Below are 25,453 nucleotides of genomic sequence, written 5' to 3'. Positions count from 1 at the left end.
AATCTTTTTTTTATATATATGACAAAAATGCATTGATTAATATAAGAAGATTTATGCAGTCAAGTAATACAAAATTATCTTTATGATATTTATGGTGATTATTATAAAAGTAAATAAATTTATTAGTTTCTAATCAGATAAAAATATATTTTAATTAAATTCTAAAACATATTCTCTTAAAATTAAAAAAGGACAGCAAAAGTTGTTCTACTTTTATTGAAAGAAAAAAGCATTTTCCGACACTGAAATAATGCTATCAATTGTTGTTTCAATATTATCTCATTTATTGTTTATTTAAATTACATTTTTGAAACGGATAGTTGCTTTCTGTGTTTTCTTTTCTTAAAAATGTTGTGTGGAAGGAGCGGTTGTTGGGTCCATTTTTTGAAAACGCACTTTTATTCATATGGCTTCTCCATCACTTCATCATGCCCTCTCCAATTCCTATAAAACCCTCATCCCTTTCCTTCCATTTTTTCTCATCAGGTTTTCTTGTTTCTGCGAGGCTTAAGAAACCTCGCAGAACCAAAGAAAACTCACTCTCACACACTTTGGTTCACAAAAACCTTTCACTTCTATTTTCAATCTTTCTAGTTCCTTCTCCCATATTATAGTACCCTTTTATCCCAAGTTACTTAAATTTAAAACCTTTATTACTGCTCATACTTGTTTTTCGCTTTGTTAAGTTTTAAGAAAAATGGAGGCACATTCTCCAGTTATAGCCAAGAAGCTATGGAATGTGTTGAGGATCACCTTCTTCATGATCAGGAAGGGCTTGGTGTCAAAGAGGAAGCTGATTATGGACATGAATTTGATGATGAAGAAAGGGAAATTGCTCAGAAAATCTATGAGCAATTTCATGTCATCTCATCACCATCATCATTATTCAAAGAGTTTGGCACGTGGTTATGGCATGCAGGAATATGAATTCTCATGCAGCAACAGTCCAAATCCTGTTTTTTTCCATGTGCCAAAGAGGAAGCATCATTTCAACTTCCCTTGCATGAACACCCCAGAGGTTGTTGAAGAGCCTAATAATAGGCCTGTGGTTTTGGTGCCTAATAATATGACACCTGAATACACTTTCAACCTTAGGTTTGATAATATTAATGCATCTGATTTTGCCCCTGGGGAGAGGAAGAGCCCCCTCCTCTCATCATCATCACCCTTCTCCGTGAGGATCTCCAACTACTCATCTGAGGATGAAGAAAATGAAGAACAAGAGGGTGGAAATGGAAATGGCCATGTTGATGATCAGGCTGAGGATTTCATCAGAAGGTTCTATGAACAGCTGAGAATGCAAAGCCGCATGCAGTTGCTGGAGTATCAAGAGATGTGATTGTAAAGAAAAAAATGACTTTTGTGCTTGTGCTCCTCAACTTGATGATGATCAACAAGTTTAGCTAGCCATTCCTGGGATTAATATTTAATTTGCTTTTGTTGATCTTTCAAGTTTCAACTTCATTGTTTTTTCCCAGGGAAATTTGGCTGTCCTGTTTGTGGTCCTTGAAATATATTTGATACATGCTGTAAGGATTTTGAGCAATGGATATACTTCCATTGTGATTCTATTGGTTTTCATAATATAAAATTCAATCTTTATGTTTTCCTAGTAACAGGTATGTGGTATAGTATATATAAATTTTTATCGGTAAATGTAAAGTTTTATAAAAATATGAAATCAAATTTGTGATTTTTTTTTTCCTCTTAATCATTCAACCCACCTTACATCATCAATATAATATAATCTTGTGTGTGATAATAAAAAAATAGGATAATTAGAACGTTGGCCTGTACCTTTCTCCATTCTGCTTTGGTGTTACATCATTGTAGGTGTGGTGGTGGACCTGGTGATGGACCCTTTGGAATCATAATGCTTTTGCATTTTTGCCTTTTTGAGATATATATTAGTTTAGGTTTTCTGAACTCACCCACCAGCACCCACGTTCTCAACTACCATTAGCACTTTTATTATTTTGGGGTGTGTAAAACACTATTTTGCACTCTTAAACAATTTGACACCATAAGTACGTCCTCATTTATTCACCCCAATATTCAAATTAATATGCAATCCCTCTTCTTTTTAAAATTTTAGTTATATTCAGAGTTCAAAATCGGTTTATTATAGAGGATGATATGTATGTATGAGAAAAACATGCTGAATAATGTGAAAACTAGTTTACAATTTCAGAGTATGCGTTATATTGTCTGCCAGTTTGGTTTTATTTGGACGTCTCAGTAGAGGACAAATAAGTCACAGACTGATCGATAATTTAAAGTTTCAAAGATATTAATGGGCTCTGCATTGATCGATCTCTTGTTAAGCTTAGACCAAACCGTATAGTTTATCAATTCAACTCGAGATTTGAAAAAAACATCCAAATTTCAATGTTTCCCCAATGTTGATACAGAATAACAGAGATACTCTTTTTAATATACAGAGAGGGACATGCTATGATACGGCAATGATATAAGAGAATATGGCAAATTGCAACTTATAAATTAATTTAAAATTAAGTTTAATCATCATGCACTCACAAGTTTAATGGTCAATCAATCATAAATCTTTATTAATATATAACTTTTAAGGTATAATCTATTTTCTCTTTAAAATTAATTTATTTCCTTTTTAAAAATAAATTAAAATAAAAGTTCAGATTAAAAGAGAATTCATATTCTAGAAATGAACATAAGTCAATATATACATAAAAATGTTAAAACTTATATAATTAGTATGAGATTCTAATTTATATTGGTATAAAAGTTAAAAAAGTAAAAGTAGAAAATTATGAAAATAACATAAAAGTATCCATACGGCACTTTTTGACAAAGATACATAAAAATATGATTACCACATGATATTTAAAAGTTTTTATCCCCTTGATCTCATAGTTTGTTCTCTCTCTTCCTTTAATGTGTGTTTGGTAGTGGATAAATATGAGAAAAAAGAAGATTTTTTTTAAAAAAAATAGTATGAATTCCACATTTCTTGTGTTCTACTTTAATTTAAATATTTGTTTTAATTTTCTTTGGGTGCAACCAAACTCACCCTTAATTTTTTTTCTAATTTTTGTTGTTTGTCATCTACTTGGTTGGTACACGTCAAATTAGACCTAGACACAGTGGTCACTTCTATCAAGAGAAGTGGAAAAATGAATTCTTAACTTCTGTGCTTCTACAGTTCTACTTTCAGTTACACACGTACTCTTTTTACATGAAAATCTAGTATGTGAGGACTATAAAAGACAAAACAAACTACCTTGCCTAACCCTTAGCTATGGAAATATGGAAGTGAGTCCTTTCCTTAGGTCAACACATGCACTGGACAGTGTTTTGAATGATTAATATATTAACCTAATTTATCCATGTGGATTCCAGGTAGATTTAAATTGTGGCTGCTACATGTCCACTCCATCCTCACTTTAGATAAGCAATGCCTATGCTTTTCTGAGAATGACATTTTGTTTTTGGAGCTTCACATTTTAGACACATTCCATTCCTTGCATTCGAATGCTTTAATTCCTATTGTAGCAAAGCTAGAGAGCTTTGATCTAGGGAGCTATCTCTTTTATTTTGTTTAGGGAACGGTGAGCATTTTGCCTATGCTAAATACTATGGATAGGACAAACAGAAGAATGCCATTGATTTCTGTGAAGCAGTATCCTAAACATTGGTAAAGCAATTAATAAGCCAAACACATCATTAGACAAAGTGGGGGCAAGAACCATAAATTTGGCACCTAACAAGAGTTTCACAAAAGCATATATAGAGGTTATTCTTTGACAATATATCTTAGGCATACTGAATTACAATTTATTACCTCATCAAGTAGGGTTTAAAGATAAAACTCATGTAGTTCCTTAAATATTTTTCATGTTGTTTTTCAATTAGAATTAGAGTTTTTACATAATATATACTAATCTCTATTACAAACTTGTAGACTAAAGTGTTACTTTGATCTCTTTTTTCATTTGTTAGCTTTAGTTTGGTTTCCTAAATTTAAAAAGTTTCTACTTTGATTCCTTTAAGTGTTTCTATTAGATCGAATTAGACAATTCATTAATTTATCACATTTATTTGGTCAATTAGTCACATGATAAATATTGTGAAAGATGATTAATTTTAAAAATATAAGAACTAAATTTAACTTTTTAAAACATTAAAAAATCAAATTAAATATAATAAAAAAAAACATAAAACACTAAAAGTAATTTAGTCAATTAAACTAAGTTAAACTTATACTCAATTTGTTTGAGTCATGTTAGTCTGATTTAAAGCTTTAGTTACACTTTAAGGGAGGAGGGAGTGTTTATTTCACAAAATCTTAAACAAATCTTGAAAATATTATGAAAACAGGACTATGTTTTCTCATGTTTGTTATAAGTTTTTAAAAAGTATTTCTAGTTATTATTGATTCTTAGGAATGTTATAATTTCCTTTTATATCATGTTTTCTTATATTTATATTTTCATTAGGATGGATGAAGAAGTAATATTCCCATAGGAATGTGAAATAATACATAAGTAACTTTTCTTTTTTATTTACATTATTTTAAATTTTTAAAATTATTTTCAGGAATATTAAAATATAACTAAATATATTTTTTTTAAAAATACCCAGAATGATATTCTGATATTATATTCCCGAAAATAATATTTCTGAAAAAGTAAAAGATTCCGTAAAACTAGCCTGTCCTAAGTTCCTATGATCCCTTTCCTTCCTCTCAATATAATTCCTTCCATTTTTTTTAATTTATTTTTGGTCTTAGGAATCATTCTAAATTTTCAATGCCTTTCTTTTACTTGAAGTCCAAACTTAATTAGGAATCCCATATACATTAGGATCTTTTAGATTTTTGGTTCAACGTGAGCACCGACAAAAACTCATTTTTTTAGCTCCACTATTAAAACTCGTATGAATTGATCCAAAACCCTTAAAATTACCCCTGGAAATACAAAAGAAAATCATAAAACGCATAAAAAAGAGATAATAAATATTAAATACTAAAAATCCAAATAAAACTTATCCAAATTAAATGTTTCAAATAATTAAAATCTATAATCTGTTCGATTGGGCGACAAGTCATCAAGTGTACTAAAATTCAGAGACAGGTTGTCTTGTGTTTGAAACATTCTCTGAAGGTTCGCTTTCCTTTCCTTTCTTTCTTTTTTTTTTTTTTTTCTAATTTGGAATGTGCTTTCTATTTATGGCGAAGATTGTACCAACTCAGCTCCAACCAAACAATTGTACCTCTGTTTGCTGTGTTTCTAGCCTGTGTAAGGTGATTGCTTTGGTGATCCTGAGTTTTGGATATTGATGCCTCTTTATTTAACCAATAAAATTATGGTAATGTAATATTTTATATTCCAAACACTTCAACAAAAGTGTGATGCCGTATGATATTTCTAAAAATTTAGCAGTACAAATTCTATTTTTCGTTGAACATAAAGTTGGATCAATATCATGTAAAAGAAAGGAAAAAAAATTATGCAAATAAGACAAGATAGGATTTTTTTTTCCTTTCAAATTTCAATTGTGCAAGTAAAAATTTACAATATGTATATACAATATACAACAATTTTTTTATCCTCTTTTTCCCAATAACATGATGCTAACAAAGCAAATAAATTTGAATTGTGGCGGTTTCATATCTCAGCTACTCCAATCATTAAAAAAATGGGAAATCAAGGGGTAAAAAATGATACCGTGGGACATTCCTATGACACTATCAACCACTATTAAGGGCTAGGAGGAACAACCGAACTAGTTTCAAGCAATTTCCCAGCATCTTCATCCATTGGGATCTTTCTCCAACCATTTCTCATGGACAAAATTCTTGCTCTCTCAAGCCCATTACCTCTGAATCCAGTCATTCTCGATGACATCATTGGCATCACAAGAACTGATGATGCATTGATGGTATCCTCCCCAAAACCAAGAGACAATGCACAAGTAGTCTGCAAAGAGATAGAAAGAAGCAAGCTTGAATTGTCAATTTATCATCATAACAAGTGGCACCATTTGCGACGAATGTTAATGCAACTAGTAATAATACCTTTGCCTTTACCAACAAATCTGTAATCTTTATTAGTATTGCTTTAACTAATGATCTCGTATCTTTGTTTTGTGCTTCTTCAGGAGACACTACCAGCCTATACAAGATAAACAGTATAGGCATCAGTGAAAGTCACCAACATTAACATGAGCATGTGTAACACGCATGAAGAAATAAAGGAAACCAAAAACAGGAAAATACAAACCATATATAATTCTGTCAACAAATTTTAAGAGAACTGTGGCTGGTTTAGAAGGTCAATGCAGAAGTTAAAATGTGATGATACAATGAACACAATGAACTAGTACTCATTTCAATTCCCTTCAGTGATGTTTCATATAGTTAACTATAGGGGCTACAAGTTCTTCACTTTATGTAAGTCATACAAAGGGTTCATACTGTACCTGTTAGCTTCTGTAGATATGGCAGAAGACACCATGGAATCCAAAGAACTATCTTTAGTCTCAGGACCTGAAACTTCTCAAAAGCAAAGTTTCGTATTATCCTCTGCAATGCATACCTTGAATTATATAAAACCATAAAATAATTATCAAATTATAGTACCTTTTGATTCATCAGGTGCCAGCAAAGAAATGCCAATAAACACACACATCATTCCAAGCATAAACATTGTTGTCCTTAATGCATCAAATACCTGCTTTCAGGAAGGTAAGTATTACATCACACCTAAACTCATTATCAAAACATATTCAGCATTCATCAATGTAATGATTCAAACATTCACCATACAAAAACAAACAAAACAAAAATACTAGAGATACAAGCATCAAAGCCTGACAAACATTTACTTCTAGATTCTAGAAGATGCTGGATGACTGTCTACTTGCCATAGACCAAAGATCAAATAAATTAGTGAAGGCAAGCAGCAATTATTAGCAGCATATCTCACCATTGGGTAGAAATTTTTGCAAGAAAATAGTCAAATTTATATTTACAATTTTTACCCCTATTCAATTAAAAAAAAGTAAAAATAATAAAAGCACCTGGTTCCAACATATTGAAAAGAAAAAAAAAATTAGAAATGTTCCAATCAAAGTTGAATTTAAGGGAAAGGTAGGCGAGGAAAACCAAGGGAATCATTCAAACCAAATAACACCCTGAATCTGATGATAAAAGAATGAAACAATTTTGGATCCATCAGGCATGGTTCAGCAACAATCCATATTTTGCACTTGCCCAAAATTTTCAAAACTATGATCCTAGTTAATTCAATGATGTCAAGGGGACCAATCAATCTCTATATATGAAAGATAAGACTTTTCTTGAGAGTAGAGTCATTCCTTCCCAGCTATTCTCTTCTATCTAACATGCATCTCCTTCAGTTAGACACTTAGCACATTTTGAATTTTGAAATAAACATTTCTTTTGTCATTCTATGTAGTTCAGTTTCTATGAATTTTGTGATGCTCTGCAATATTTATATTTCCTGTTTGAACATTTTGTATTTTGTTCATATTGAACATTTTAAATCTATTGGATGGAGACAAATGGTCTTACAAGGAATTTCTAAATCTACAATGGCTTTGCTCTTTATATGGTCTATAAATTCCTTCATCTTGGACAAGAGAGTTACACTACTAAATTGACTGAGATCACAGGGCAAGTTCATAGGATTGCTGGGATCTTGTAACCTCAGCACACCTGAAGTCCATTGTTAGGTTTTTGACCAGCAGCCTGTTTTGCAACATGAAATATCCAGGTAGTTCTGAATCCTAAATTTGCAAAATTTACCCCCATTTTCAGCCATTTTAAAGCTGAAAGCACTGCTGCATGCTATCTTCTTCTCCTCCATTGTTCCTGTGATTTGTGGTCTTAACTCCCTTCCCAATCCTTAAGTAAAATCTCGATTTTAACTACCATGCAATATCTTCCTTATTAGTTTCTATTTTATTTAATTTGTTTAGATTTGCTTGCATTCTCTGCAGTAATATCAGAACTTAGAAGTTCATATTGTTCCCCAGCAGTAAGCAATGACCCATGGCTCAAAGCTCCACTGGTAAAAACAGAAGATTAATTTCTTGTTTGAGAAAATTTTATAACCAGAATGGGAAATTTCAGTAGGTCAAGACCTTGCAGAAAAAACAGTTGATAGATGTCACCAGAGAATGAACCTAACAAGCAGTTACACTATAATATACCACATCTTGGTAACTTGGCAAATGTACATAGAAGCAAGATTAAGTCATTTATCTGAGTTTGACTTACATTATCTAGGCTAGGTCTGGTTTTGTATGTTGAACCCATGCCCCATGGTGTTTCTAAATGATGTAACGGATTTGATTTTCTGAAATATATACTCAAGTGACTCCATTCCATCAAAGTAGTTGATATTTAATTAGTTTTCTTCAATAATATGATTAAATCTTCTTAGAGTGCCCATGAAAGGCAAAGGCTACCTGTGTGTATCAAGTTAAAGAGGAAGTACCTGATATTCTTGAAAATATATAAATCCTGTACATATTGAGAACAAAGTCCATGCTATCTGAAACATGGGAACAATAAGAATTGCATCAAACAATGACAGTCCTTCATTCAACCTGGTCATCTGCACAATTGGAAAAGGCTTCGTTAGCATTCACATTTGTCAAAAATTAACTTCAAAAAGTTACCTCATCAAAACATTAGCACAAATTGATAAAGCCCAACAAAGAATCTTTACCCAAGAAAAAGCCTTACCCAAAATCCAGCAGTACTAAGAAATAAAAGAAGCATGGAATACGTGAACCAGCTGTGCAACTGATAACCATTGGACAAAGCCAGTCGTAATAGGTTAGAACTGCCAAAAAGTTGACATTAGGCACAATGGCTATTGTATCATGAAGCATGGCAACATGTTGGAGTAGCTGACTTACAGTGATTTAGCAAACAACACTGAGCATGAACCTACAGCCCCTGAAACTACAGCATATGAGAAGGGCAGTAGCATGCTCCAATAGGGTCTGAGGTCATGTCCTGATACTCCAAGCAGAAGTTCTCCCCTCCTGCATATTCCACATGTTAATCATAAAGAAGAAAAATAGCTTGATTAGACTCAACAAATAATTAAATCCTACTAATTACTTGTAGATGGAGTGATGCAAGGCAACAATTGAGACCAAAGCTAGAAGGTATAGAAGGAATGAAATATTGGTATATTTCTCTGTCAACTGCTCTGGCGTATAAACTGAAACACAAGTAGTTAACCACATATAAGTTTGCATTGGCAACATTGAAATCAATGATTGAACTGTTTAACAGCAATGAATCATAATATTCAGTAAGCATAAAGAATATATTAAACAACAAATCAAATTAAGTTTACAGAAGAGGCAGTACAAAATGCTCCCTCCTATCTCTAACATATAAAAGCCTAGCATACTTAAGTTGTAGTTCACCAAATTAGCAGTTTAGTCATTTGATTGCAGACAATACTTGATACTGTATGCACATCTATCAGATTAATTAACATTGTTTTTGCAAGAAAGACTAGAAGCAAATTTAATTGAACTGGGCAAAATGTTACATACCAGGCGATTGGTGATTGCCAAAAGCAACTAGAAAAACATTCCCAAGAACAATGAAAGCTGTGGCAACCAGTACCCTGATCAAATGCCATCAATTAAGCTACAAGAATTACAGCTAGAACAGAGTTGTGAAAACAAACAAAAATGAAACGGTAATCTCAGTTCAAATTTAGCATACTTGACTGTCACCATTTTGTTCAAGACAAAGTAAGCGAAAGCAATGTTAGATACAAACTGAACAGATCCCAGCGCTGCAAGAAGTGACTGCACAGCACACAGAAGAATAAGTAATCAGAACAAATGAAAATACATCCATTAAATCAATCATAAGAAATCGCATATTTCACCGAATATATGCCAACCAAATAAAAAAATGCAAAACTACTACATACTATCATAATTTACAGTTTACACCATATATTATTGAACAAAAAATCCCAATTAAATAGGGGAAACATACCTGAGCAGCGTACCCAAAGGAAATGAAATTAAGGCAATTTCCAAGAAAGAAAAATACAATGCCTGCATATCAAGAATTATGCAATGAAAGCAAAAAATCAGGAATCATCCACCTAGATAATATGCACAAACCCACATATAAATGCAATTAGACTATACCAATTCTCCAACTCTGGAAATATATAATAGGCTTCAGATTCATCTTTCCATTTACCCCATCACTTCCAAGTAAATGTCTTTCTCTCTGCCAAAAAAAAACTAACTCAGTTTTCCCAAATAATTTGATACTAAAAGTTGCAACTTTCAAGAAATAGTAGCACATTGCAGGTTAATATTGACCCTCAAAGATGTAATATGCCATGAACCTAAATAAATCTGAAACTCAGAGTCAGATGTAATTAAGTGTAAGGAAGTTTCAGCACTTCACTTTAATAGCATAAGTCCCTAATCCAAAGCATCATGTAGACAATGCCTAATGCAATTATGTAAAAAAATACAGTTGTGTACAGAAACAGTACATTGACCCATTGATGAAGTCAAGATTTACCATGTCAGCTGAAATCTGAAAAAAATTATAACAGCAAAGCCAATTTCTGTACCACAACACAAAAAAGAGAGAAACATATATACAAAAATGTACTTTACAAATAGTTCCAACCAGAAAAAAGAATTTGGCCATACCTCATTATGCCCTAGTTTGAGAAGATTGGTCCCAAAGTTTATTGCAATACTACCAAAGAGGTTGATGAAAGCTCCAACAATCCACTCCCCCATTAATGAAATGATGTGGCACCACCAAGGAGACACCACATGCAGCAGAAAAAAAATCCGATGGCTCTGTCTATCAGAAGTTAGTTCTCAAACTCTTGTACACAATGCAAAACACGGATAGAAAGGAAAATAGCCCTTCTTCTGGACACCAAGTGTCAGAACAACAATACTCCTGTGTCACCACCAAACACAAATCAAACCATCAAATCAAAGTTCACAACTTCAACAATGTTATTACCTACTAAAACCTAGGAGATCTATGAGTAAAATAAATGAAGCTGATAAAGGGGGCTATAACAAGAAATAGAAAACATTCAATATGAAAACACAAACCCAATTGGCTCAATTTCGAACCAGAAAAAAGTAAGACTAATCAATTTGTGCACCAAAAATCATTTTTTTTTATAAAAAAAAATTAACAAGGGGACACAAAAAGTCTAATTAATTGATGGAATAAACAACACAATATAACTCTTTCAATCTTCTGATCTTTCAACATTTAATTAAGACAAAACAAAACAAAAAAAGAGGCAGGTTTCTAACCTTGAAGAACCCAGATCTGCTATGTTTGAAAGTAAATTGAACCCGCAAGACCGATCCAACTAAACCATTGCAAAAATAAAAAAATTTAGAAAAAGGAAATTAAAACCCAAAATGCATTGTGGTGAAATGGGAACAACCGTGCAAGCTTGAAAAAGGTACTCGATTACCTGAGAGACAATCAATCAATTCCCCTCTTCTATTGCTACAGAAAAAAAAAATTGAAATTGCGAGGTTGGACGCGTGCGTGGGTTGTATAAAGAAAGAAAGGTGGATTCAGAGGGAAGGGAAATATTATGAAAAAGGGTTTTAAGAAAAAAAAAACTATAAAAACAGAAATTGTGGATAAAAACCAAAAACGGTATAACAAAGTAGTATACATAAATAAATAAATAAGAAAACCAAAAATTCCCCCCTAAAAAACAAGGATAATATGATAATTTTAAACAAAAACAATTAAACTTATATATCTGATTTTTTTTACTGGAATATCTCCGATTTAAATCATGGGGAGTTATCTTATAAATAATAATTTAGGTAACTTTTATCTAATCTAAAAAAAGGTAACTTTTATAAATAATGGCTAATCGACGTGGGTCATTAAATCAGAGATTTGAATATTTTTATTATTATTAAAAAAAAATAAGAAGGAGTGTGGGACTTTTCTTTTCTTGGTCCAAAATGAACGGAGGATTTGTCATAGATTCGAGAAGCAAAGAAAAGAGGAGAGAGAGGAGAAAAAAAAAAAGATTAGTCTTGTGTTTGGATGAAAGATTTGAAAATATTTAAAAAATTTAAATATATAATATTTTAATTTTCTTGATTTAAATTATTTTTATTTTATAAATATTTTGTTTGGATAAAATAATTCAATCTTTTGTATTTTAATTTTTTAGTTTGGATAAAGTAATTCAATTTTATGAAATTCAAAATTTCATTTTAAAATATTTATTTAAAAATTAAAATTTCAATATTAAATAAAAATAAATAATAGTCTTTTAAAATATTTAAATAATTAAAATAATTTTATTGAAAAGGGATGACTTTGCATTGGGGTATGAATTATAGCATTGCTTTTTCTTTTTGTTTCAAAGCAATAGTTGTACGTTGTGAGTTATGACATGTATGTGTTTGGCCGGATAAAGACGACACTGGAAACATTTAGGTTGAGATGAGAGACCACTGGCCAGAAAAGGACCGGATCATCCTTTTACTCAACGAAAACTTTGAAATTTGATTTGATTTGACTTATATTTAGAGGTGTTGTTTATGGGGAGATATTTCTATGGTTTTCTCTCCTACCTCATCCATTCTCATTCCATCTGTTGTTCCTACGAGAGAGAGAGAGAGAGAGAGAGAGAGAGAGAATGTCGAAGGAAATGAGCCAGTAGAGGAAGGATTATGTAGACCCTCCATTAGCGCCCCTCATTGACTTGGCTAAGATTAAGCTCTAGTCCTTCTACAAAGCCCTCATTGTCGAGTTTGTCGTCACACTTCTCTTCCTCTACGACACCATCGCCATCGTCATTGGTCACAAAAAAAAAACCGGACCATGTGACGGCATTGGCCTTCTCGGCATCGCACAGGCCTTCGATGGCATGATCTTTGTCCTTGTCTACTGCACTGCCAACATTTCTGGTAGCCCTCTGTTGCGACAACAACTAGAAGCGCCCCAACGTCACTGCTATCTTCATCTACGTCATCCTCACGGTCTTCACACCTGTGTCACGAGTTCTCGCCGCCGCAACATTTACTTCACCGCTTTGGATTTGGATCCTCGTTCATGCAATTACCTCCGGTGCGAAAGTGTATCTGATGACATTGTCCATGATTTTCGTGTGGAAGAGAGAGAGAACGAAGGTATGTGCATGAGAGGAGACAATTTGAAATTTTTACCAATTAAGTGAAATTTTAATTCCTACTGTTTTAGTTTATTAAAATTCTTTTAAAAATTGATGTAAATGTAAATTCTTTAAAATTTTGTATCCAAACAACTAAATTATGATAAAAGTATTTCAAATTCACTTAAAAAATGAATTACCTTATTTAAATCCTTCATTCAAAGGCAAGATAAACAATTTGAAACTTGAGTGGCAACTATTACAGCTAATTTCTATTTTTAGTTTAGATGAGAGGATTAAAAGATTTCACTATACACTTGGCGTTGAAATTAACTTGTAAGTGTTAACATATTATTTTTCATTTGTGAAAAATAATTAATTTAGTTGATAATAATAAATTTATCTTATTTTTATTATTAATATGATTTTTTTTAATTATTTAATTATTGATACATTATTTATTTTTTAATAAAAAATATTTTTAATCTAAAAATAATTAATACAAATAATATTATAAATTATATCTTTTAAAAAACAACCAACACAATTTGAAAGTTGAGTGTTGTGAATAAAAGGGAGTGAATGTGATTTCGACGTTACTCACTAATTTCAACCAATGCTGGTTCATACTAGCTTCATACTATTGTTGCAGCAAACACATGATCTTGCAATTATTGCCTTGCCTGGCACCTTCCCTTCTCAACTGGATCTCTACGCCTTTGCCTAAGCTCATACAAATCCATACATATATACATACTTAATATATACTTTTACTTGGCAAATGGGTAGTGAAATTGATATGGCCGATGTCACAGTTAATGCAATAAGTTTTAGTTTTAGTTGGGCAGTGGACAGTGCCATAAGGAGCGATGAGAGTGAGACTGCATCAAATCTGGGAGCATCCCCTGCCCATAGTTTTGGTTCGGTACTGGACAGTGCAATTAGAAGTAGTAGTGCTAGTGATGAAGATTTGGGAACATCACCTTAGCGGGTTTTTACTTTCCTATCAAAGTCTTTTTTACATGTACAGCCAGCGAATGAAACTTCTGTCAGCATGATTATCAACTGTGCTGAACTTTGTTGGTGATGTAGGAACTGTTGCTGCACAATTATTCTCCCTGACTGAGCTTAAAGCGGCCACCGACAATTTCTCATTTCACAACAGGATTTTAAGGGCTGGAAGCATCGGTGATGTGTCTAGTGGCAAACCCATCGATGGTCGTGAGGTGGCTATCAAGAGGGTTGCATGAACCAACTGGTCAACCAGCGAGTCACATGGGAGAGGAGTTTCAAGAGGAAATTAAGTATTTATTGACCCTCTTGCCCCGCCTACACCACATGCACTTGGTTGGGCTAATTGGGGTATGCAGGAGTCTTGTTTGTATGAGTACATGAAGAATGGGGCGTTGTTTGATCATTTGCATGACAAGAAGAATGTGGACAAGGGTAGCCGTGTGTTGAATTATTGAAGAATTTTACCCCATTAATTTGAGTCTAACTCAATCCCAAAAATTAGCTCAAGAAATAAGAATTGTTTCTTACTTTTCACGTCTAATATTTATGGGTTTGGTGCATGGATAACATGATGGGTGATACTTTGAATGAATTTTTGATAGACTTTGATATGATTTTAAATTGTAAGTTTGAGTTTAACTTAATTTTAAAAGTTAGGTGAAAGGGTGAAGGTTATTTCTCACTTATATATTATATCTTAATTTTATCTTTGACCGATATTAGACTTGGGTTTTTTCTATAGAAAATGAGGATCAAAATTGCTTTGGATGCTTATCGGGGAATAGAATACCTTCATAATAATTATGTGGTTCCATCTATTATTCATAGAAATATCAAGTCTTCCAATATTCTTCTTGACGCTACTTGGACAGCAAAAGTACCTGATTTTGAATCCTCGTCCATTAGTCTAGAAACTGATCGTGTTTACGATGATATGGTACGACTGGGAACCTTGGGATCCTTTGATCCTGGGTACTTGTGTACAAGTTTGTTCAAAGCAAAGAGTGATGTGTATGGTCTTGGAATTGTACTTGAAATTTTAACGGGAAAACCAACTATATTCAAGTATGGGAAACATGGAAGCACCAATATGGTGAACTTTGCACGACGTGCTATTTCGGCTGGAGAAATGTTGAAAATTCTGGATCCAAAGGGTTGGACCACTGGGTGTGAATGAAGCCAAGGCAGTAGAATTAGTGGCCCAAACTGCTATCCATTGTATCGATTTGAAAAGGAATGATAGACCCAACCATGGCTGACATTGTGGTCAATTTGGAGAGGGCTTTGGCTATTTGTGATAGTTAATTAGCCCATATAATAGTATTTTCAGTAAGTTGTTTTGAAAAAATTATTAGATGACACTGAAACACTACTTTTTTATGATCTTGATTAATTTTTATGTAATATATATTTGAGTTATTTAATTTATAAAAAAATTCATTACACAATTAATTACGTATCATGTAGAGATGGATCAAAATCATAATTAAATAATTGTCTCAAACTATCTAATAATTTTTGTATGTTAATTTTGTGTGTATGGTTGAAGTGAAGTCAATTCTAAAGCTTCCTTTCTACCTAACAAATAAAGTTAAAAAAAGTAACAATAAATATGTACAAAATGAGATAATTTTATAGTCTTAAATTTTATTGAATAATATTTTTTGTACTTTATTCAATAACAGTGTTGCTTTGAAATATAAAAAAATGATAAAATGCAAAACTAAATACATATATATAAAAATATTCAACAATATCATACCGTGTGTGCGTGCAATTTTAATAGCACTAGCTGTTAGAAAACATTCTTGATGGCCAGTGATGGACACATTTGGCACATAGCTTCTAAATGAATTTTTTTTGACACAGTAATTTCTTCTCCGAGTCATATCAATTTCTTCTTCACTAATCTTTTTCCACTCAAAATATTGAATTAATAAGGCTGGAGTTAAGCCCATTGTGCGTTGTGCCAAGCTTCCTCCAGCGCAAGCCCTTCTCCCTAACCCAAATGAAAGTAGCTTGCTTGATTCACTTTCCTTCTCAAACCTCTCAGGCTTAAAATGTGTAGGGTCTCTCTAAAGTTTAGGATCTCTATGAATAGCACAAACATTCACTAATAAAATTGTATTTTTTGGGACGTTATATTTTCATATGGTGCAATCTTTTGAAGATGAACAAGGTACCAACAATGGAGCAGCAGGATGCAAACAAAGTGTCTCAAAGATACTATTTTGGAGATAATGGATTTTTGGAATGTCATGTTCATCTACTAGGAGATCCTGTCCTATATAAGTGTGTAATTTAACTTTTGCCTTCTTCAACATTTCGGGATGATTTAATAAATTAGGCATTGTCCATTATAAAGTCACTGTTGACGTGTCCGTTCCTGCAAGCAGTATAACCAAGTCTTAATAAATTGGAGGGTGAATAGTATACCAATTAAGTTTGGACAAAAGTTAGGGCAAGGCCCACAAATGCAGCATTGAATGCAATGATGGTCCAAGGGTTGCTGAAATAGGTATGATACCCTAGAGCCAACCAAGTCTTACCCTTATCACTGTAATGCTTCTCAATTTCACTTCTACATCAGCTTATTTTCCCATGTCAGGCACCAAGTCAGTGCTTATGGTATTGAAGAGGTTGGCCACTTTCTCATCACTACCTAACGAATTGAGCAAAATTTGTTCTGACCTCAATGCCTTCACGTCATCTGGGTGGTCAATGAGTGAGTCCAAGAAGGACACATAAGAGCAAATCCCATAGTCGTTCTCAAAATCAGGACACATCTCATATGCTATTAGGTTTAGCACAGTAGCAGCTGTTGTGTCATCCACAACGATCTCAGGAAGCTTCAATTTCGAACGGATTCAACCACAGGAGAATGATACGTCTCTTGGCCTACGTGTCTTGCTTGACTCCAATCCAATTCCTGCTTCTTTTAACTCCTTTAAGTTCCTGTACAATTGAGACATACAAATCATACTATTGATGAAAGATTAAGAATAATAATTTGTCAATGTTTTGTATATATTCATTCATAATAATCATTTTAAAGTATCTAATATTTTTTTTTAATTTGTCAATGCTTTGTATTCATTCATAATAATTATTTGTCAATGTTAGTTGGTAATGTATGAAGAGTAACTCACCTTTAATTAAATGAGAAAGAGTAACTATTTTAAGTTATTCTTGAAATAACTTAACGTTTCGTCTATATATATATATGAAAAATAATAAGTCTTGATAGAGTACTACACAGAAGAAGATCAAAATGTTCTGATATCATACCTGTATGTTGTCATGTCGTGGGATCGGAGTTTTCATTTGAATAATCCTTTCCTTTTAATTTTGATAGGCAAAGCCTACTACTATTAATAACAGTCCAACATTGGGTTTCCCTTCTTAGGTTCATAGAGGATGATAGAGCGTTGGAGATCAAGAAGATGAGTAGGTTCTGGGAACTCCGTTACTACGTTCACGTACCTTGTCTTCTTCTTTGGTGGCCCAATGATGACACCGAAGAAAATTTCTCATTTTTCCCATCAACACGCGTTCGGTGTCTCTCCACAGCAGCTGCAGCAACGGGAACGGAAGCTGGTTCTTCAACAAGAGCACGTCTCCCATCATCCAGCAAATATTTTCTTCTATGGTTGCAACGCCTTGCTTCTGGTACCTGAAAAGACACCACCGCCCCAAGGGTAAGACAATCAAAGTTCAAATTTTCAACTTACCTACCATGGCATGATTAGTATATAATCTTGTCGTCTAAACATGTGATCAAAGATTGAAACTTCCCCATGTATGAGAAAATATATGTTAAAATTTTTTAGAAGTTAACATCTTAAATGAATTTTAAGTATCTAAAAACATTAATTAGTCTGCACTCCTGGCCAAAAGATATCCAAGTTCACCCAAAAACAAAATTAGACCTACTCATAAAAAAACATTTATTTTTTATTTTTATAAATAAAAAGTCATATATATCAAAATATATTAAGAAGTCTTTCGTCCAAGTGATATTAGATTGAGTTCCGTTAAGTAAAATTTAAAGAAAGACTTAATTAAAGATGATGAAATATTTTATACCAATAATATGATAATGAAAAAAAAAAAACCATATAATCTCACTTACTCTTGGGCAGAGGCTGTTAAAAGGTCATCGTCAAACAAGTTGTTAAGGTTTCCAATATCCTTCAGAACCTTATTGTGTAGGTCTTGTGGGGTTTGTCCAGTGGTGTCGATGTACCTCGCTGCCCACCTTTGCTTGTACTGCACTCCCAGCTTCAGTTTAGGAGCACCATGATGGATGGGACCCAAAATGATGTCAGTTTCGGCTCGTAACGCTTGGTGAAATGCTTTCGGTCTCGGAGATGATGTGCTACACGTTGGATTTTGCATGGCCTTTTTGGGTGGTTGGGGTTGTGCTTCTTCTTTTGCTTTTTGCAGCTGCTCGAGCCTTTGTTCAATGGTGAAGTTTGAAGTCATTGTGAGATAATAATGCTTGAAGGAGGAGGGATTGGTGGGTTGGTGTTTGACTCTTCGGGTGTAGTTGGCAGAGGCCTGGTCAGTAATAAGGCTTTAATTTGCTCAAGTAAATGGATAAGATTTGTGTATTATATTGGCTTAGTTTTTGACTCTGAATAAACTTTACTTCCTCACGTACCATGATTAAATTGCAGGCAAGGAATAAAGATCCCTTCACTTTCACTGTTCTAATATTTTATATAATTAAAAGGTGAAGGCTTACTTAGCATGACCCAGTAACAAAGTAAGTGATTCATGATTGACCACTTTATTATTACAACCGTTTGATATATTAATTATTTAAGGTTAACCATGTAATTTAGTTTATATATATGTTGCAAAAAAATAGTTTTTATAAGTGAAAAATTATTAAATTAGAGTCATATGAAACAATACTATATTTAAGCATTTTTAATTTAGTATTTATACATATAACATATTTTTAATTTAATTCTCATATGTGCTATATATTCTTAATTTAATCTTTATAGCTGTAACACATTCTTAAATTAAATTAAAATATTAAGTATGCAATTATATTAAAAATGAAAAGTTTTATTTCTCATAATAATACTATCAGGACTTGAGCAAAATTATCACTCATAAATAATACATCTAGTTTATACGGAAAAAAAATAAGTAATCCAGATGAAAGATAAATGATCTGTTATAGAGTATTGTCTTCATGGAGACAGGGGACAAAACTTCACCAAACCCCCTTTCTTTGAATGTATGGACTTTTGAGAATGAAAGTAGCTTCACCTGTCCTACTGTCATATTACCCGTGGCTTCTTCCTAATTAACTCTGAGTCACACATTCAAATGCTTCCACAAAATAAACAACAAAGGCCAAAAGGGTCGTTCAACCAGTTGGCTATAAGTATGATCACCAAACTCATAATTAACTATCACTTTCAAATCAATTTTTCTCCCTCTCTAGTTAATTGTTACTCTTCATTCTTATTTCTTCTCATATAAATATTACGCATGCATAATAGCACTAAGGGCATAGATAGACTATAACCATCACCAAGAATGAAAATGGAAACCATGTTGAGGGCACTTTGCTGCATTGCATTCCTTGTCCTATTAGCATGTATCCCAAGAAGAAGTGCTCAAGATAGCTCTTGCTTGAACAAGCTTTCACCTTGCCTAAACTACCTCAATGGCACTGAAGACCCACCTGATAGTTGCTGTGAACCACTTAAATCTGTTATTGAATCAGATGCAGAATGCCTGTGTAGCTTGGTAAGCAACAGAGGCACAAGGCGCTAAGCAGAACAAGCTGGCATTAATATCAATGAGGCTCAGCAATTTCCTGGTAGATGTGGCCAACATGTTAATCCATTGTCTTGCCTCACAAGTATGTTTCCCTTCTACTACTTTTGCATATTGTGAAAAATACTAATAATACATTTTTTACTATACTCTTTTAAATACACTTGATATTATTTGCCAAAATTCAATAAAAACCTACAAATTTGTGTGAGTTCTCACTCAAAATTTCGTAAATTCTAATAAATTTTAACTGAAATTATCTTTTACCTATAATTATTGACATTTAAAATTAATGCATACAGATTAAGGAGTATTTTAAAAATGCTTGTAATCCTCTAGTGATCCTATGTTGTAATCCTCTAGACAAACTGACACTTCCAACATGTTATTAGCGTCCTTCGCGATTGTATTGGGATGTCACCCCATTCTATCACATTTATCAGAAAAACAAAAAAAATATATTCTTAATATATTAACAAAGGATTTTCTAGTGAAATCAATGATGTCCGTATGTCTTATTTCAGGTTCACCTGGTCCGACGAACTCAGCAACCAAATTGGTGCACGTGTCTAGTGGAATTGACATGATGATCTTAGTTTCCTCAATTTTTGCACATTCGTGGCAGAGATCACCAATGGAGCAGATTGATTTTCTTTTCACCGTTTTTCTTTTTGTTATACCGAGTGTGGATTATAGATTGTTGATTGTTGAAATATACATCTATTTATTTGTAGTGTTCTGAAATTTGGTACGAGACGAATGATTATGAATTCTTAAAGGATTTGGATTATCACATGTTAGTAACATGAGAGACAGAATGACACATAGTTGATGATGCCTACACAAATCATAAGGATTGGGTTCTTTGGCGTTGAATTTTCAACCGCAAGAAATCTTCACCATCAAAAACAATTTACATGCATTAAATAATGAAACAAAATGTAACTTGAAAATATGCACTTGTTGTTCTTGTTGAACTGTTGGTGATCTTGACTAATTAATTATAAGTCCTACTATGATTACATCCACCAACTACACATAATATATCATTCCAACTTCAATGAGACTGATGTGAGGAATGTTAAGAGCCACAGCTGGACCCCTGCCTCCATAGTTTGAGCTAAATCAAGAAGCTCTTGCTTAACTTCATGATCCAATACAGGATCATTAGGTACCCGAAAACTTATGTGGCGCCTTCTTGAATGTGGGTTTTCTTCGTTATAAGTGGAAAGGGGTCGTCGTACGGAGAAAGATCTACCACTAGCATTGTTCTTGTCCACACCAACATCTTCATTCTCAGACACTTTCCAACTTGAAACTGATTCTAAGCTTCTAACACTTATAATAGCCGTCCCTCCATCGAATGAGGAAGTTTCAGAAAATGAGAGTTGTAATTCCTGTGCCTCCATTTGGATAAACTCGGCTATACATCGTATGATATGGTTGTCAAAATCTCTATCATCCCTTCTAATATGCTTGTATCCATATCTGACAGTGCAACTATACATTTGACATGGTCTCCGACAAACTCGCCAAATTAGGTAACGTTCTTCGTGTGAGACATGTGGAACAGGAACTGTTTTCAAACAAACAAAGAACAACACCATGTGAAATGCAGGGAGGTTAGTTACAAAGTGGGAAAATATTGCAGGTATTCCTGTTGCAAGTTCTGTGTAGATGAGGCTATAGGGCCCAAAGCCAGTAACCATTTCAATGAAACTTTGTTGCATAGGTCGTAATTGTACTTGATACAAGTGCCATAATGCCACACATACATTACAAGCATAAAGATGAAAGATGAGACAAGAGGAACCCATCCTCCTTGAAACACTTTTACCAATGCTGCAGATAGATATACACCCTCTATCACCCAAAAGAACAAAAGGAATATTATAGCTATCAGAATGCTTTTCTGCCAGACAAACATTATGACTAGTGCCATCAGAAATGTAGTCACAAACATAACCGTCATATAAGCAAGGCCTGTAAACCAAATATGAAAAAACAAAAACATTAACAAATAAGATAAATAGAACACTGTCGTTCTAATGCAAGTTAGAGAAACCCTCTATTTGTTGTTGCCTTTATTGAAACACAAATATATGTGCCACAGGCAATGTTACCAGCCCAGTACCATAGTTTTAAAAGATGCATATTCGTTCTCTCTAGTCTAAATTGGAAAATTCATAGATAAGAAGTCTGAGCACTTGTAAGTGTGCGCACATACCAATGCAAAACTAACATTCAAACTGCCATTTCTCAAAACCATTAACAGGAAAAGAAAAACATATTTTAAGTTGGATTTACCAAAACAGAAATCTCAGGTGTAATACATACTTGATTAAACGAAGTTTTCTTTTATGAACCATTAGTTTTCTTTATTTTTATCTGCCTACTTTCACACCCTCAAGCTAGTTCATGTACTTGAAAATCATTAAGCGTCTGTTTTGGCATTTGATTGATTTGAACTATTGATCAAATTACACAATTTAAGAGACTCAATGCACTCATTCAAATTAAAGTCCAAATTGTCTCCAAAATAGTACAAACCAATGCTACACACATACACATAAGCACGAACACACAGTCTGTTTCAAAAAATTAATAAATTACCATAAGCATTTCCAATTAAGGTTGTGTCCTGAAATCCAATGGTTACAGCAAGGGTCAAGATCATAAGTATCCAGTTGATTTCAGGGATGTAGGTTTGTCCAAACATATGCTTTGAGGTGTGTACGATTTTGACTAGTGAAAGCAACCAAGTACATGGCACTGCTTGATGATGGAGAAAGTGGCAGTAATAACAGCTTGACTTCCAACAATAGATGTAAGGGTGGCAATAACAAAAACCGGCCAAAGTATAGGTTCTGTTGGACAAGCAAAAACACTAACAAATTAAACCAAATTACTTAAGTTGAAAAACTATGATCAGTATGAAGACGTCAGAGACTCAGAAGAACTAACCAGTAGAGTCATAAAAACTATTATGAACAGAGTTAAGGTTTTTTGACAAAAAAGCTGCTTGGTCCATGTATTGCACTACCAAACAAGGGTATATAACAAAGGAAAATGCAAGCTGTGCATGGAAGAAAAATGTTATGAAATCCCATGTAAACACAATTGCAATAGTAGTACAATAATGATTATTATCTTCCTAGAAAATAATAATAATAGTTACCAAGACTAGGATAAATCTGATGCACAATTTAGTCAAGCTATAAGCTCACCCTTATTGACACTGTAGTAAAATGACCAATATCCGCAAACATAGCTTCAGTTCCTGGTGAGACACAACTGTCAGAATTATTCAACTTTGTATTTTGTAGTTAAAATCTCAACTTTTAGTTAGTCAAAGCTCAATTAAATTTATAAAATAGAAAATGGAGCATCCTAATCAACTTATAAGATAACTTCTGGTAGGTGCAGAGCTGACTTACCAGTAATGCACAGAAGCATCCCTCCAAGAGAAATCCAACCTTCTTTCCCGGTCTTGATGAAGAACTTGATTAAGTAGTACGGGGATATAGCACAGAATTTTTTTGGATTCCAACGTATTATATTGTAAAGTCCGATAGAAAAAATGGATACAAGCCATATGATTACTACAGGTGCAAAGACAAATACAACTTTGTGTGTGCCATAGCGTTGGAGAGCAAATAGGCCAACCAATATGACACATGCTATCAGGACAACTTCACCTGGAAACAACATGAAACTTCTTTGGTAATATAATATTAAGGCCCTTAGGATTGCACAAGCTATGAGTACTAAGAACTGCAGTATTTTTAACAAATGAAAATTGGCTCACCATCAGTGAATTTTGTTTTGGTAGTTCGTAGTCCTGATACTGATGCTAGAACTGCAGGGTAAGTGGCTAGGTAACAATTTCTTATTAGAAGCAAGGGAATTCTCTTTTAAAAAGTTCAAAAATTGATGATATTACTTGAGTTTTAATTTGGTTCAGCCCAGCAACAATAAACAAACCAAAGAAGTTGTGTATTATTCTACTAAAGAATATGGTGAAATATTCCCGCATGAGTGGAAAAATCCTAAATCAATTTTACTATATTAGATTTTAGTTCTTTCACAAAATCAAAAGGTTGAGAGGTTAACTTCTTGCATGAATACCCAGGATCCAGACACACTCAAATTTCGAATATAATAATAGCAAACAATGCAAAAAAAAAGATAATTAAAGGCTCTTCAATGAGATTATAACATGCATGAAAAATTCTAAATTTAATTTTTCTAGCTCAGCTTCTAACTCTTTCAACAAAACATAGAGGAGTATCGGTAAATTGCACAAAGTTATATTTGAATTGAACACTAGGATTACTCTAAAATGGCTTACTAAAAAGATCGACACACTCCTAATTTTCAATTACAAAATTATGTTACTTGAAATTGCTGGAGAAAACACACCATCACCTATGACCATGCAAGCACCAAGCAACATCATAACAAGCAGGGCTGTTTTTAAACTTCTATGATTCTCCAAAAACCTCTTCAACGAAGATGATGCCGCAGCCTCCAATGAGGGACCATTTTTGTAGCATGACAGTTCCTCATCAGCTGCTTGTTGATTAGGGAGTAAGCTAAAGTTTGCGTGCCTACAGAGCAGCGAATAAAGAGCAAATGTCCCACCTAACAACAGTGTATAGTTTGATAACATTTCACTAGAAATTAAACAAATTAATATGTTGAAAGTTGAAAAATAGATGTTGTTGGAATGAATACCTTCACCATTATCATCAACATTTAATATGATGACTGCATATTTAAGCAACGGTATTAATGTGAGTGTCCAGAAAATCAACGAAAAAATCCCAAAGATAACTTCTTCATGACGGTGATTTTGTAACTTTCCAGATAATGTGCTTGTATAAACATAGAGAGGTGATGTGCTTAGATCTCCATACACTACACCAAAGCTTTGATATGCTAACAGTAAATATTTTGATAAGTTTACCCATGACAACTACAAGCATAAAAAAAATTGATGTAAGTCATTAAATCATCACTAATCAAGTCATTATTGTGGTTGTGTATAGATGAAAGTAAAACATTGAGAGAAAGTGTAGCAAAAACTAATGTCAGAAAATGATTGACTATATTGCAATTCACAAAAAAGAAAATAGAAAAATGGGTTTAAAATAAAACTAGAAAAAAAAATCATAAACGCAATTGAAAGAACGTTATTTTGATCACCTTAGAGGGATTCTTCTGAGATGTTGAAACTCCAGATTCGAGTTCCATTAAGTGAATGAGAGAAATCATATGCCTCTCTCTCTCTCTCTCTCTCTCTCTCTCTCTCTCTCTCTCTCTCTCTCTCTCTCATTCCATTCATTACCTTCGATCTCGCTGATCTCGTGCAGGATGCAGCACCACGTGTTGATTTCAGAAGGATGTTTGCGACTTACAATATCTGCATGCATGCATGGGTTGTT

The 25,453-nt window shown here is 33.4% G+C and overlaps 2 protein-coding genes and 4 pseudogenes across 3 annotated transcripts; 2 read left to right on the top strand and 4 right to left on the bottom strand.

Annotated features, from left to right (window-relative positions):
- Positions 1-433: 433 nt before the first annotated feature.
- Positions 434-1,616, top strand: LOC114383173. The gene has a single exon (XM_028342786.1). The coding sequence runs from the start codon at positions 698-700 to the stop codon at positions 1,337-1,339; it is 642 nt and encodes a 213-aa protein (XP_028198587.1). The 5' UTR covers positions 434-697; the 3' UTR covers positions 1,340-1,616.
- A 3,880-nt stretch (positions 1,617-5,496) lies between these two features.
- LOC114383157 (probable magnesium transporter NIPA8) lies at positions 5,497-11,664 on the bottom strand. 2 transcript variants are annotated; one of them, XM_028342769.1, is made up of 15 exons: positions 11,520-11,664; positions 11,353-11,411; positions 10,720-10,981; positions 10,198-10,282; positions 10,040-10,101; positions 9,758-9,843; positions 9,583-9,656; positions 9,137-9,239; positions 8,929-9,057; positions 8,753-8,852; positions 8,502-8,621; positions 6,620-6,710; positions 6,460-6,532; positions 6,056-6,152; positions 5,497-5,957 (listed from the first exon to the last, which is right to left on the bottom strand). In XM_028342769.1, the coding sequence occupies exons 3-15, from the start codon at positions 10,810-10,812 to the stop codon at positions 5,739-5,741; spliced, it is 1,332 nt and encodes a 443-aa protein (XP_028198570.1). In that variant the 5' UTR covers positions 10,813-10,981; positions 11,353-11,411; positions 11,520-11,664; the 3' UTR covers positions 5,497-5,738. The 2 variants fall into 2 exon arrangements, with proteins under 2 accessions (XP_028198570.1, XP_028198575.1); XM_028342774.1 differs by having other exon boundaries at positions 6,460-6,526.
- Positions 11,665-12,947: 1,283 nt separating this feature from the next.
- LOC114369894 lies at positions 12,948-15,509 on the top strand (annotated as a pseudogene).
- Positions 15,510-15,980: 471 nt separating this feature from the next.
- LOC114369886 lies at positions 15,981-17,528 on the bottom strand (annotated as a pseudogene).
- LOC114369876 lies at positions 16,499-18,682 on the bottom strand (annotated as a pseudogene).
- Positions 18,683-20,964: 2,282 nt separating this feature from the next.
- Positions 20,965-25,441, bottom strand: LOC114369869 (annotated as a pseudogene).
- Positions 25,442-25,453: the final 12 nt, after the last annotated feature.

This window comes from Glycine soja, chromosome 2 (genome assembly GCF_004193775.1).
Source record: "Glycine soja cultivar W05 chromosome 2, ASM419377v2, whole genome shotgun sequence".
NCBI lineage: Eukaryota > Viridiplantae > Streptophyta > Magnoliopsida > Fabales > Fabaceae > Glycine > Glycine soja.
Note: the sequence above shows the minus strand (reverse complement) of the source record. Positions and strands in the feature narration are given on the sequence as shown.